This window comes from Opisthorchis viverrini, assembly GCF_000715545.1.
Source record: "Opisthorchis viverrini unplaced genomic scaffold opera_v5_141, whole genome shotgun sequence".
NCBI lineage: Eukaryota > Metazoa > Platyhelminthes > Trematoda > Opisthorchiida > Opisthorchiidae > Opisthorchis > Opisthorchis viverrini.
Genome location: NW_008751798.1, coordinates 620928 through 636883, shown reverse-complemented (window position 1 = coordinate 636883; position 15956 = coordinate 620928). Strand labels below are relative to the sequence as shown.

General features: G+C 44.2%; 1 protein-coding gene across 1 annotated transcript; it reads right to left on the bottom strand.

The window, feature by feature from the left end:
* Positions 1 to 7711: 7711 nt before the first annotated feature.
* Positions 7712 to 13030, bottom strand: T265_06675 (hypothetical protein; the record flags this gene model as incomplete). The annotated part of the gene is made up of 2 exons (XM_009172000.1): positions 7712 to 7814; positions 12927 to 13030. 2 exons carry the CDS (start codon positions 13028 to 13030, stop codon positions 7712 to 7714), a joined length of 207 nt encoding a protein of 68 aa, XP_009170264.1.
* Positions 13031 to 15956: the final 2926 nt, after the last annotated feature.

The following is a 15956-nucleotide window of genomic DNA, read 5'->3' as shown; positions in this document are numbered from 1 at the left end:
ACACCATATTATTGGTGCTCTGATTGTGTTGTAATTTGGGTGAACTGAGCGATGAATGTCATCAGGAAGGTCAGATTCCTGAAAGTAACCACCGATTGCCCCAAATCTGTTGAAACTCTCAACTCCACTAGAAGCTGACCAGACAAACATCGACCCTAAAAATGCAGCGCGTCACAGCTTTTATCAGCGCTGGATCAAGGTCAAACAACGCTCCCCTCAATATGCAGCGTGTGACAGCCTAATGTCAAATACAGGCAGCGGGAGACAGCGTTGGACCAAAGTCAGACAGTGTCCCTCCAATGAAACACCTCAAGCAGTTGTATTTTCGTACTCATACTCTCGCACTCGCATGTTCGCAATAAAGCTGTTGTGTTCCCTATCGGGAAGTTTTTTTCCGGCATTGAGGCGGGAACAGGAGTCAAATACAACAAATACTATTTACCCGCAGCTTAACACACACCAAAACACACATGAGTTTACTCGGATTACGACGAAATAAAGGTGTTTCTCAAAATAGACAGTAAGAAAAAAGAACTACTATGGCGCACTACGGTAGTGCCAAACGCTCAAATTTTTCAATTGTCTCCCCCGACCTACTTGCATGAACGTACAATTTAGCACCAGAAACTGTTCGAAGAATGATAATCATTTCTGAACTGGATTTGGTTTATCGGAAAATGGATGGATCATAAGCCCACATCTGTCAGTTTACGACTGTTAGTTTGCTGTATGCAGCAGGAAGTGTATCATTTAGGCGCGTTTGGACGTGTCAGGGTCCTGTGTACAGAAGAGACTGATCGGACAGCGACCCAAATTGGAGTAAAAAACGAACTTCGGGGTAGTGGATATTCAACAAGCTTGATTAGGCGCCGATCGCAAAGGGTGTGGTACGGTAGCGAAGCCCAACAGGAAATGGATCGGGACAGCTGTTATTTCATCGGAGGTCATCAGATTCACACCACAGCGGTTGATAGCCGATGCGGTGGAAATTACTAAGCATCATAGCGTGAATAGAATCGAGAGTGCGGAGCGAGCGAGCGTCTGGAAAGCGGATTTAGATAAGCCGAGTTGACACGTGACGGTGTGGTTGTCAATCCACGTAGGATCATTAGAAAAAAAACCGGAGGGTGGGGGTGGAAACCCCAACCGATCTAAGGTCACAGCATCCCTCTTACACAACTATCTTAGTACTAGCTCACCCACACAGACTGACAGAAGGTTCAAACGAAGTTCAAGAGGAAACATCAAATGAACCGAACCAGAAGAACTAGATCCTAGGCTGGACCCAAACACATGTAGGCTTCCCCACCGCCCCGACACCTGTTCAACCACTCCAACACAATAAAATCCCTCGGCCTACACCCAACAGAGATTTAGCTTGACTTAGCTGACTGGCTCTCCTTCCGCCTTAAATCTCGACCAACCTCGGAGCCTAATCACTTGGCCTGACGAAGCTTTTGTGTCAAAAGCGAAACGTTGCCCAGCAATAAACCTACCGATTGTCATCAAACTTTTTTGAAAACGATAGTTTGAAACTCCTTCAACACATCAATGCAAGAGTTTGGCAACCACACTCAACGATGTTCTATTGCGATAATCTGAAGAGGACTTACTGATTGATTCCCCGTCCACCTTATAACCTGACCAACTTGGTGACCTGTTCAATTGGCCTGATGAAGCTTTTGTATCAAAAGCAGAACCTTGCCCATATAAAAACTACCGATTGTTTAAGAAGCCCTCCTGGAAAGATGACTACTCTTCCTTCTATAGTCGCACACCAACAAGTGTTAGCTCGACTGATCCAAGGCCGTTCTCCACACGCTTGCCAGTTTCACGCCTTCTGTTCTGTTAACACTGGAATGCTTGGCGATTTCTACCACCTGTGTGGCCTGGATCGTAGTCCTCGCCTCAGAACCTCAACATTTTCTATGTTGTGTCCCGTGCCCAGTGCGTGTTCCGCAATGGCCGAGTCTTTCAGTAATGCTTGATATTCATCCGCGTTTCTCGGCGGCCTCTTTATTTTTCTACTATTCTCTCCGATTCTGGTGTGAAGTTCCCTGGACATCTGTCCTATATATAGACCGTTGTCCAAATAAAAACTTTCGATTTCTTCTGAAACGATGGCTTCTCAATCGGTTCCATATCTTTCAAAGAGTAGTCATCATCTGGCCTCCACTTGACCTTACTCACCTCCCCCTCCCCCCAAACTAAATTGTCGCCACACTCACAAGTCCACAAAGACCAAGGAAAATCTACCAGTGGCACCCAAGGTGAATCATCAATTGATACACCCTGTAGTGGAAAATTAATGAACAAGAGTCGAACTAAATTGAAACGCCTCCAACCCATCAATGCAACGTTTTGGCACCCACACCAATCGATAAGAGCCGTTAATTGGCACTCAACACTGATCTAGTATGATAATATGAAGGGGACTTACTTATTGGTTCCCCGTCCTCCTTAAAACCTGTTCACTTGGCCTGATGAACCTTTTGTGTCAAAAGCGATATTTTGCCCAATTAAAACTACAATTGTTTACCAAGCCCTTCTGAAGCGAAAAGTTTATTATTATTCCTCCAAGCCAGGTAAAACATTGCCGCATTTCTTTAGGATTTTTCGATGCAGTCGAAGATAACAGCTTCGGCGTTTGGTAACCTTGAAAGGAGTTCGACTAAAGAAGGCGGTGTTAACAAGAGACTACTGATATATGTATTTAGATTAGAGTTAACACGCATAAGCCTCGTTATTCAGAAGCCATGGTTTTGAGGAGACTTTATTTGTTTGCCCCTAGTCGTTGACCTATCACGATCACCAGAGTCCCCTCTTGATGAACAGAACGCCAACTTGTTTCACATTCATTCTCCCAGGTAATCCGTGTATTCGCTCCGAATTAGGTTTTTATCCTACTCGACCTTCGTTGAAGGTGTTTTTCTGAATCTCGTGCAAGAATATGTTGGCGGTATAAGCCAAAAGTATTTTTCCCCGTTAGATGTTGCACTACCTGGACTCATGTCATATAAACCCTCTTTCAAACTGCAAAATATCTCCGTCCTAGCATAGCAACAACCTCAACTTACTCACCACTACACGCATTCTACAATCCGTCATCCCCTGAAATACTGTGCTTCCGAAGTCTTTCGCTCGCAAGCACATTGTTCTAGATCTAAGGCGCTACTTATAAAGCACTCAAGATCAGTATGTTTTTCCTTATGTAACGGTGATACTACTGATGGGAAAGGCATGCGAGTAGTATGTTTTCTCGTAAATCCGCCTCGCGTCTCTTGAAAAGTGAGATCTATTACGGAATTTTTGGAGTCGCCTTGTACCATTTGCTTGGATCTGAGAAACAGTCAATGAATATCCAGAAAAGTTTAGGAAGACGCGTTCAAATAGAGGATGGATATCCAGTTTTTTGTAAACGAGATGCATATGAGAGTTTTTATTCCCTGTCCAATAGTCTGTAACTGTTCAGTTGGCATTTACTAATAAGTGACTCCACAGCGAAGGCCTTCTTCTTTTTCATTTGGTGCCGTGACCAGGATAAGGATGAACATCCCGTGGTCACAACCCCATGAGGATGGGGATCTCCGGACCTTCCTGGAGGACTTTGAGGAGGTTGCGGAGACTGCTGGACTGGATATTGATTAACTGTTGCTCAAATCCAAGCGAATGCTACAAAGCGACTCCAAAAATTCCGTAATATATCTCACTTTAGAAAAAACGCAAAGCGGATTTACGAGAAAACATACTACTCGCACGCCCCCCATCAGTAGTATTACGGTTACACTAGTATCGTAACAACGGAAACCTGAGGTGGCCTTGTGCGTCTCATTCAGTTGAAGAAGACCATCGTAAACAAGTTTCAAATGAACTCATTCGAGTCTCCCATCCACATCACAAATGAGAGTGGATGCAGGTAACGTTTCTTTGTTTTCTACACTGCAAAATGTTACGTGTAACACGTCCTAATTATGGGCTAATTTGGCGGGAGTTCACGATGATACCAAGCTTCGCTTCGATTATCTTCGTCCGAACAGACTCTTCTTGTTGAACTACGTCTGCGCTCAATCTAGCCTATCAACTTAAACAATAAAAAATCTAAGCTTGTTCTGAACTACCCTACCTTATTAAACAGGCCGATACTCCCGTCTGAGCAGGTGGTTCACGACCAACTAGTAGGTACAAAAAGAACTCATCCAGGATCCTTATACCCTAGTTTGTATTCTAAGTTGTTAAAATTCAGGGTGCCGACACATGCGCATGGTGTCACAATTCACTGCGATTAAAAACAGACAATTGCTAGTTGAAACTTGAAGTCAAATCGATCGAGTATGTCAGGTGTGTGCCCTTCTACGTCTACTTACTGCTTTTAGCTTGAGTTCCAAACTCCGTATCCGATCTTCGAGCACAGTTAGTCGGTCACATTCTTGGGGTTTTTGCACAAGGGGTACCGAAGTAGGCGTTCCTGCTGCGTCTTGCAGCCGATCGACAGTATCTTCAGTATCCTCGAATAGATTGCTGAAAATTGTTAGGGTAAAGGAACATGTAAAAATTTCAGTGAGTTGTGCCAGCTTAAGTTGCTGCTTGTTTTAAGCTTGTACTTTGATGAAACCGGATGCAGTAAACTGTCAACTGAGTAAGTCGCTGTTGGCGTTGATTCCATAAGTGGCGTCAATAGGTTGTGTCAACGAGTGATAAAATGTATGGAATGGATACAGTCGTTTCCGTCCGTTACTAGCTATTCCCAAAACAGACTACTTTCGAAAACCAATGTCTACCAGTTCCCACTCACCTAATGAAGCTGCGTCGATTGATGACTGTATGCTCCCGTTGAGGAATTGGAGGCCGTATCCGGTAGTCGCGACAGGTTTCACCAGTGGAGACAGGACTATCAGCTGGACACTTCTGTTGAAAGTACAGACTATCCCGAACTCGGGCATTTGGTCGTCGATTGGGTTGTTCTTCTGGCCCTGAATAACTCGCCCTATGACCCTTTTGGAGGAGTGAATGAAAAGGCTTCTTTCGTGAATGCAAAAAGTGATGGAGAAGCAGGTCGGAAATGTATGGTGGTTGAAAGAATCTGAAAACCATCAATTTGTGCAGACGGAATTTAGTGAATTCAAGCGGAGTGACAACCCCACGTGTCATCTTCAACTAAACTAGAGGAGTGTGAGGTTACCGCTTGAAATAGCGTTATTCAGGTTAGGAATAGTTGTAATTTAGAAAAGTATTTATTTTATATTCGTATCGCACTACTCGTAAGGTTGATAAAAATCCGTCGACAGCCCACGACCGGTTTCGCCCTTTTTGGGACTCATCAGGTAGGCGCAGTTCCCGGGATTCCGTCAACCTTATGTTCTACTTGAAACCAAATTGCACGAAATTAGCGAATATACACTCATTTGCAAACTAATTTGGTTCTTCGAGAGACTCACCTAGAACCCAGCTAAATCTCTCGTTTGTGATGTTTCCAGACAACGGAATGTGCTGCACCAGGCCGCCTCATGTTTCAGTCGCTACGATATTTGAGATATCGCGATACAAGTATATTTGTAATGCACTACTCATAAGGTCGCTGAAAATTCCTCGACATCCCACGACCAGTTTCATCCTTCTTGGGGCTCATCAGGAGTAGCGCACTACGAATATACATGTATCGAGATATCTAGAATATCGTAGCGACTGAAACATGAGGCGGCCTGATGCAGCACATTCACCTGCCTGAGAACACCACAAACGAGAGAGTCAGCTGTGTTCCAGGTGAGTCTCTCGAAAAACCAAATTAGTTTGCAAATGAGTGTATATTCGCTAGAATTCGCTTTACTTTTAAGGTTGAAACTGAGAAGCAGTGCATCACCTAATTTGGAAATTATCAGCCACGTGCATTTCAACAAATAAGCGCGTGTCATTCGGCGTGCTGTGATGGTGACGCTAATTACATGTTCCTCCCATAAGAAGACACTCGCAATGAGACAAGTTTACAAATCCTGGATTTCTTCCCGTTGAAAATGATGAGATCTCCATGAAGACGACACCCAGACTGGAATTGACTAGTTATAGTTTAGCCGCTCTTCTTCAACCAATATGTGGTACATGAACGACCCACTCAACCCTGCACGGACGATGTCACCTCGATTAGTGATGAAACGTTTGCAATCCAACTGCCAAGCTCCGCGAACAGACCAACAACCAAACAGCGCGCCCGAGCTACCTACATTCCACAACGTTGCTAACATGAACGACCAGTTAAACGTTTGGGAACCACGGTTCGTTTTACATTAGCTGTTCCATGCATACATTCACTTTCCTCTTCTCTGCACTCCTGCGTAACAGTGAGTGAAGGCTTTACGGGACTGTATTTCCAGGGTGCAGATTGGAACATTTTGCCTTCTGTTTCCAGCCCATTTTATCAGCTGCACATTCAGGTGTTTAGATGACAAACTGCATCACGGCGACATCCTAACCGCTTGTGACGTAAATCATCATTGGAACGCATAACATTCTGGCTTACCTGGCGCACGTTGATCTGTTTTTAAGTGTTGAAGATGATATCGAAAATGAGTCAGTCATTATATCACTCCCAATTACACATCCAAACATCCGTCCATGAATTTGGTGCCGCGCGTTTCGTTAGGACAGTTTTAAAAGTACGCAGTCGCAGCTACTCTGTATTTAGATGAATAGCGCGTTGGAGATGACTTGATGCTACATTATTCGGATAAGCGCCACCGGTTGAACATTGCTTGAGACACATCCCATTGTCTTCCTAGTTCTCTAGAGTCATTTGCGCTTTTTCGAGGCATACAGTAAAAAATGGGGGGGGGGGGTTTGCAAATTCAACTGTGGTATCCATGCTCTGAGTTTGGGGCGTTTGTACCCGACAAGACGATCGCACCAAAGTAATTTCGATGTTGATTCCCTCCCGGGTACTGATCAGTACGGATTAGTCTTGACCAGTGTATATGACTACCTACAATGAGGAACTCTTTGGTGACAGGATACTGGAATCATACAGGATCGATGACAAAATTCTCACTTTGGGAATCTGAGCCCTAAACACTCAGCTTAGCCTGAATACTTATTCACAAATTTAACCTGTCACTGGGCAAGTGTCCTCTTTTGACCTTCGTCAGTATACGCAGGTCTATTGAGCGTGAAGGCAGAAAAAGAAGTAATATACCGGATCTTTTTCAGGTGGAAGACTAAATCAGCGTTGAACATGGGTATAAAATTGTTGATGGTTGCGGTGAGTGACTATGCCTTGCGGCTGAAAGTTTAGAGGAGGACATGCCGATAACTTGAATCGGTTCTTCATTCCTTCGGCTTTTGGCCATTTGTTATGTAATTTCTCTTAAATGTCTTTGAAAGTCCGTGTGGGTGAGTTCACAGCACCCGGAATTTAGTGGGATTTGACTTTACACAAACGTATCGCAATGGGAATGTCAACATTTCACTTTTCAGCCTCTTCACTCATGGCATTATCGAGACAACTTTGTTGCGCATTCTGCACTAGACTGAGGGAAAGATAGAGCCGGTTTCCGACAAAACAACGGTCCGTGGTTATTTAGTATCATGTTCCGACATGATATCGCCCACTTATGATCATTTTCCGAACAAATGATATGGACACCTTAATCGGAGACAAAGTGGTAGAGGTTCACCTCGTGCGCTACCGTTTCTCAAAGGCCAGCTACTTAGTCTTCCAATCTTACTAGGCCACCGTTCCCACTGACCAAACTAGTTTCAAACGCAACCCCGTGATCCGATTCTTTAGGGCAGGGACACGAGCTCCTGCAATTCCACTCACTGAGTAACTGAAACATTAATGAAACAGCAGGAATTTTCGACGTCATGTAAGCGGATAGGTTTCTACCGATAAGCAAAACTGCTGGGATGCTCGCTAGAGGGTTTAACGGTAGGANACGAAGTTGGGGGGGGGGTTGATCTTTGTTGTTCCGAAAAATAGAAAATAAAATTTCGGGCGAATGAATGTGAATATGTGAACAGGGCCTGCACTTTTAGAGTGCCAACTCCTCCGGGTGTTCCTGTAACGTGAACATACAGGTATTTGGACGTTGGGATAAGTGAAATCGCCATACCGGGACACGTTACAATGCAAGGAGCTATCTTCACTTGATACAGGGGAAATGCGATACCCGAGTAAAACTTTCGAGATCATCAATGATTGTTCGTAAACGACTTACCTCAGCAAAGTTTTCTCTTCACACTCAAACAGTCCTCGGAGAATAGAACTGGACACCAAATGGAACTAGGATGAGCTATGAGTTAACGGGCACTCATAACATTGGCAGGTCAAAAATAAACTTGAGTATAGATTGTCGACCACTTCTCAGCAGAGTGTTCTACAGGTTCCAATCTAGCCTTACACAGGAAGCCCAGGAAAACATTCTGGAACAGAAGTCGGCTGATTTTTGGTCGCTAATCGAAATTCCTCTTACACCGGAATGGCGAGTAGCTTTCACCGTGCGCAACAAGACTGGGAGAGTTCGGCCTAATCTAAGTAAACACGAATGATGTTTCGATGATGTTTTGATGAGAAACATAGCTGAAGCTAGCAGAAACCCTTGCTTATACTGGTCTTGCTCAAGAGCAGTGAATGACGTCTAGACAAGGGACAGAGGACAAGGAACAGACAGAACAAGGAACAGTTTGCATGAACTGGCCAGTCGTTTCAGATGGAACCTGGATATTTCGTTCAGCTTCTAAACTGGTGACAGGAACGGGGCAGACAAACTTTGGTCGGACTTTGCTAACCACTATTGTCCAGATGTCCGGATGCGAAATCCGGAGTCGTGTAAGGTGCCACTCGAGTATGAAACAGTAGGTTTTCACCGGTCCTCAGTCATTTTTGCTCTCTGATCTTCGTATGGACTACCTGCACGACCCACGCACCGAGTTAACTGCTTGGTCATCCTGATGTTCGTCTATCATAGCGCGGAATTGACCATAGTTTAACTGACATATCAATGTGGCTCATTCGCAGGCTTCTGCTTGCTATATTTTATCCGTATTTTATCCCTACAGTAGAACCAACTTAGAAGGCACTGCTTCACTGGAATTCGGTTTAACAGTTTATCGAATCCAAGTAGGAATGAAATGATTTTCAGTCTTCTTGTTGTACATCATTTTATGGACAAGGAGATTGTAGAAGGAATCGCCTCGTAGACTGAGCGACTGCATCCACGGTTACCGGGATTCATCCACTGCAACACATTCGTTCAACGACAGACAATCTAGTTCCGCCAAGCCCCCAGGTAAGACCACCTCTCTAGAACGGATAGCACGGTTTACTGCGGGCTAGCTCAGCCGAGTTGGGGGACCAAACATCAATGTAACCGAGCACATTTATTGATAACGTAAGCTACCTTCTACCTAAAAGATTTTGGTAAGTTTTCCGGTATCTTTGAGATAGAGTCAAAAGATGTTGCCACATTCATGTAGTGTTTGCAGCAGGTTGTGAGAATAGCCGCTGGTTTGTGCGCCGAGCTGCCACCAGTCGAGGTGACCTCATCACCGTGGATTGTGCAAAAAGCATCATACTTGAGATGTGGCAAAGACCACTTAAATCACTGATATTAAACGATGAATGACATGCCATCCGGCAGGATGTAGTTGCCGAACAATTCGAAAGTGTGGGATAGGCGTTCCGTTTTAGACGCAAATTTGGACACGCCGCCGAGTGAGATTTACTTCTCTCTTGTTGCTCCTGATGCGACGTCCGACGCCTGCCTGCGAACCATTTCACGCATTTTACGGCAAAAAATGTGCTTGCAATCTAAGGCCTCACACCTAAAAGGGAGATAGGACTGTGATCTGTAGGCGCGGTAAGTTACATGACCGTTGAGCTCATATGTACCTCTAATGCTATTGGTCGGCTGCACTGGGTTGAATGGACATTTCTAGGGTTTGTGGGAGTGGGAGAAAGACTTGAGACGAACGAAATCAGGTGAGATGCCCAAAGAGTTCAGAATCAGTTCAATCGGATCAAACATACGGTAGGTCATTGGGCACCCTGGGGCCAAGAAAATGGGTTCAGATATCAGTAACTGAAACGATGACTGATGGGATACGGACGGTCAAGGCGACGAGGTCCAACATTCGATATTCGCGGTACGGGCACACCTTGTTTCAGTGGAACAACCGTCGTACTTCGCACACAGCAGACGGCTTGCAATCTTGGTGAAACGCACGGAAAAAAGTCTAGTCGTAACAGTGTGGCAACAACCAAAAATGTCAGCACTGTGCGGAGATTTCTGAAGTTTAATGTAAGTGAAGCCAGTCTATTCCGGAAAGCTGAGGAGCATTGTATAGCACTGTACCCCAATGGGAATCATCGGCAATGCGCAGTTCACGAAACTCCAGACAGTGTTGAGCCCGCAACCTCATGACTAGCAGTTTAAACTCTTAACCATTCAGCCGATGACTGAAACTTCCATCTGAGAGGCAGCCACTCGAGGAGTCCGGGACCACGTGTGACCACGTGATGTGGATCCTATGACTGAACCATGACTGGCGCTGTATTTTGTTTAGGTGCGATCTAATCACACTGCTGATCAGCTGCTCATGGCTTACCGGCAAATTCTTCAAACTACTAACCGGGAAGTCACGGGTTTGGGTCTATCTAGAGTTACGTGAGGTGTGATTCCCAGTAATGCCGAAACAACTATAAAATGTCTGTCAGCTTCTCAGTACTGATTACAAAACGAAGTCTCCCCACATTCTTCCCTTACTTTATTCCTACTCCGTAATCGATGGAGAGGAGCCTTGAAACCGGGCCAGCTGGAATCTAGTCGATAGATCTGCAGAAAGTTGACGACTGGCATGCACGCACAGACTGATATGGATCACAGTCCCCGGTCTAGATAGGCGCTTGGTGCGCTTGACCGAACGTAAAAAAAGTCAACGAAGGTGCGAGCCAGCTGCTCTATTGATCACTGTCGCATACAAGCGGGTCAAAAAAAGTGGTACTAGGATTACAAGGGCGAGTGAAGAACAACTAATGGAATCTGTCTCAACGAAAAACGAGTATTCTATTGGCTGTTATGTAGTGCTGTTGCGTTCGGAACTGGTTCTCCTGATAGCTACATTGGGTTGCATTGCGGTAGCTACCTTTCTGGTTATTGCAACATTTCTATGAACCGATATGTGGGCATTTGGATAAATCCACTAGGCAGCTATAACAACCGCGAATCAAGGTGGAAACGTAAGTTGTCTAGCCATGCGTTTTGCAAAAAGATACAGATGAAACGAAGGCGCACTAGACCCCCAAACCCCAGCAAGATAACCTTTCTGCTATCGATCGTATGGTACGATCCCAGTGATCTTCAGATGTACGTTTTGTAAGGTCATCACTGCAGAGCTGATAATATGATGGGTACTGCACGGTAGCAATGGTCTGATCTGCACTGACTGACTGGGCCTTCAAAATGTATTCACAACTCTATGCATTGACAACGATGGTAAACCCTATAATATGCGGCAATAGTTGCAGACTAGCCTTATCTCAGTTTTCTCACTTGCTTTCTGTCCGGCCCAAAAGTCCTTCAATATTGTCAGCAGAACATATCTTAAGCTGTGGTTCATCATCACCACCATATTACTTCCTTTTTTTCATTTTTCTCACCTGAAAGTCTAAAATTATTAAGGCCGTCCGGCATTTGCTAACAGTAAGACTTTGCTTTACATGTTTTGGTGAAACATCGACATCTGAGGTGCGATAGTCACGCAGAATGTAAGACATTTCTACCACTATCATGGGATATATTCTTGAGTTGGTTTTCCTACGATGGTGCGTTTTAGACCTCACCCCCAGATTCGCAACCGCACCTGAAGCCCACTTCGATCAGAGGTTACATAATAACCTACACCCATAAGGATTTAATTAACCAGCTCTATTAAACGAGCATCGGTTGTTAGAGAAGTTGTGAGACTAACTCCTGGACTGCTCTGGCGAAAAAAACATGAAGACTGCGCAAGTCTGTGTTAAATAAGCAGTCACAGGACAGCACATCAGCATTTAAGCACTAAAAACACCTAAAAACAAGTGATATCTCGGGACGTTGCAGTCAAAGGCATTCAACAGGCACGGTACATACTAAATTTACTAAATATAGAGATACTGAGGTGCGGATCAATAGTAAAACCAAAACACCTATTGACCAGGGTCGAGATGGCTCAAGTGGTTAGGCGGGTCCATGGTTCGAACCTGATCTCTGCCTCTCGACTTCCCTGTCCAGACTTGGGCAACCTTGCAGTCTCCCAGACCTCGGGCAACCTTCGGGTGGCAAGGAAATTAGGCACCGAAAGGATGCTACAGCTGTACGACCTAGTGACCAAGGTGATGAAAGTAGCAAAGTCTAGCGTAATTAGTTAGAACTGGGAAGTTAGTTTTGGCCCAGCATGACTGTTCTGCGGTTGTCATCAGCCGAGTTGATGTGGCCCTGTATAAAGGTTTCCGAATCTATCAGTCGTAACACTTGGTCATCAACACTAACCAAAAAGAAATTTTCCCCAGCACTCAAGACCGATGGTCAGAAGAGATCTCAAGAGATCTCCCCAAACTCAACTGACCTGTATGTACTAGCCCTGAGGAAAGAAACTTTATAAAGAAGACAGATCTACCGATTATTCAGAAAATCTTTCCGAAACAATGACTTCTGGATGGAATCTGGTTAGGAAGGATACAATATAAGTGGACCCTCGGAATAGTCAAACAACTACTTGTCTGTCGATGTTCCCTTTATCTCCTCGCAAGTTCAACTTACAGTGTAGCCCATGTTCACGGGCTCATCAGATGGGGAAAGTCCTCGCTTTCCCGTCAACCTATGTTATACATGAAACTAAATTGTACGAAATTAGGGAAATAAACTCATTTGCAAACTAATTTGGTTTTGCGCGAGACACACCTGGAACCCAGCTGAATCTTTAGTTTGTGGTGTTTCTGGGCAACTGAATGTGCTGCACCAGGCCACCTCATGTTTAAGTCGCTACGATATTCGATATATTGCATTTATTATTATTACATTTATTTATTTATTTATTATTTATTTATTTATTTATTTATTTATTACATTTATATTCGTAATGCACTACTCACAATGTTGCTGAAAATTCGACGACAGCCCACGACCGGATTCGCCCTTTCTGGGGCTCATCAGGTAGGCGCAGTCCCCGAGTTTCCGTCAACCTCATGCTCTACTTGGAACCAAATTGCACGAAATTAACGAAATACACTCATTTACAAACTTATTTGGTTTTACGAGAAACTCACCTGAAACCCAGCTAAATCTCTCGTTTGTGACGTTTCTAGGCGACGGAATGTGCTGCACCAGGTCGTCTCATGTTTCAGTCGCTACGATATTCGAGATATCGCGATACATGTATATACAAAATGCACTACTCGTAAGGTTTTTGAAAATTTGTCACTTGGAATCCAGCTGATACTTTCGTCTGTGATGTGTAATTCTCTAATTCGTGCAATTTGGGTTCAAGTAGAACATAAGATAGACGGAAAGTCACGGACTGCGCCTACCTGATGAGCCCCAAGAAGGGCGAAACTGGTCATGGGCTGTTGAAGAGTTTTCAGTAACCTCGTGAGTAGCTTCCTTTCAGAAAATACACCTTGGTATTCGGTGGAAACAATGACTACTTAGGCCCTCCATTCATTCTAGACCTCAGCTGTTATTCGCTCAGACGGGCACTCAGATTAAAGATGGCTGACCTTTCTAGTCCATAGAAAGGAATACAAAGCGCATAGACATTTGGGCGCTCTATCACTTGCCTAAAAGTAGTGATGCCAATAACGCAACTCTTGATAACTGAAGGCATGAGTGAATCAATGAATGTCATACAGTGGCACTCCGTACCCAGTCCACCTATACGAAAACATAGTTCAATACATCAATACAATGCTTACCGTACTGGATACCGTACCGGATGGAGAAGTGTGATCTCCGGGAACCAGATTAGTTAGGGGCGGTAAGCACAAAGTAGGCGACAGGTTGATCACAGTTCTTGACTTTGGACGAGGAGTTGGATCAGAGAATGGTGTTCCCAAATCGTCTGCCGTAGATGAAACAGAAATAGTGCAGGAGGCGGTATTTATGACCATGTTATTCCACTGATATTGCAGTGACTAGATTGCTGGCAGTCGTGCGTGGCGAGTGCTTGTTGGAACGAATCGCAGCTAAATATACTACTCATAGTCACTAATTTTTCACATAAAGTGAGAATGTGTAGCTTTCTTTCCTTAAGCTGTATCAGGACGAAGCTGAATCTCTCTTTTTTGCTACACTGACGTATTCGGAGTTGGGTATCTGAACTATACATATCTCATTGTGAAAACACGGCCACAGCGCTCAGCTGGGTTCCACACAAAGTAGACAGCTAATCTACCTAACCGTAGAGAACGAAAGCCATTCAAACAGTACTCACGAGAATCGCACTGGATCAAACTTCGTGCTCCACATGTACGTGAAGAATACTGTGGAAGTGGTCTGAGGCTAACATAATAACATGCGTCTGTAAAATCTTGGTGTGTTGATTGGAAAATCAGCCCATATTACTGACACAAACCTCAGGAACAATGCAGCCATCAGTTAAAACTATGACATTGTGGGAAATTCGAAGGTGCGGTAGGATCGATTTTAGCTGAAAAGTCAGAGGTTCGGAGTAAAAAACTGAGTTTTGTCTTCACTACAACAGAGTAAAAGCATCCATTCGAACTTCTTGAGATGTAGCAGAAAAGGACTCAGGTCAGCTCAGATAGACTGTTATCTGTGCAATTCGTCCGCAATCGAATAATCAGAGTTTGTGCCGCTTCCAGCAAAAATTGAGTGGTTCAGTGTATTCCTCATATGTTCTCTAACTCAAGTGGACTTCATAAATTCTTCCATAGCTATCAGAACAGAGCTTAAAAATGGACTGAATAGTACAAATACAAAAAGTACCTTCTCAATGGCGCTGTTTTCTCGGTGCGAGGAAATCTATGGGAAGATGGGCTTAATAACAGCCTTTTCTTGAAGACAACAATGCGAGTTCCCAAGACCTCTCCCAGGAGTTGTCTACTTTCAGGGGTGAAATTTACAATGAGGTAAAACGAGGAAAGTTACTTAAGGCGAAATGACCAGTGACTAGCGAGTGTGTTTATCTGTTTATATAAGTGTTCCACTAACTTTAGTACTCATCAGAAGTTCCGTTCATTGGTTTAAAGCAGTTTCTGTATTAACCGGTAAAACGAATGGCGTTATGAATATAAGATGTGATTTATTATATATTTACATATGGTTTTTTCCAAAACAGTTATCTTGGATTTTTTTTATATCTTTGGATCGCGCCTGACACAGGCTCAATATCACCTTCGTTGCTTCGGGAGTCAAGGCTTCCGTCTTAAGCTACATTTCAAATATTGCAACTTGGGAAGATCGTTTAGCCATTTTTCCGGAGTAAAGCACACTCCCATCAAAGGGTAACAGCTAAGAAACCAATCGTTGCGTAAATTCGGGCTGCACTGAATTGCTCAGTATCGCTCAAGAAAATCAATGATTGGCCAAACACAGATGGGTTGACGAACATGTTTTCGGCAAGGTCTTTTCAAGTCATACAATTGCAAAGGTTAAGAGAGCGGTGTTTAACATATTTGAATGAGTATGGTGTAAATGGACAGGGAATCGAGTGAGATGACATTGGCTACCTATCAAAGAACCATTAGTTCAGGTCGCCAATAGGATGACTTGAGCTAGTCGGCTCGGGGGGTGTTGTAGTTGTGTGTTCAGCACACGATGCATGTGTGGGGGGAGGTGAGTTGGACCATGGTAAGTACAACACACGAACAAAGCGTTTTTGCCGACAAAGGATCGGGTTGCGATGTCGTATGGCGATAGCTTCAGCCGCTGCAATTGTGCGCTGCTGTACTGATCTGGGTTGGTTAGCCGGCG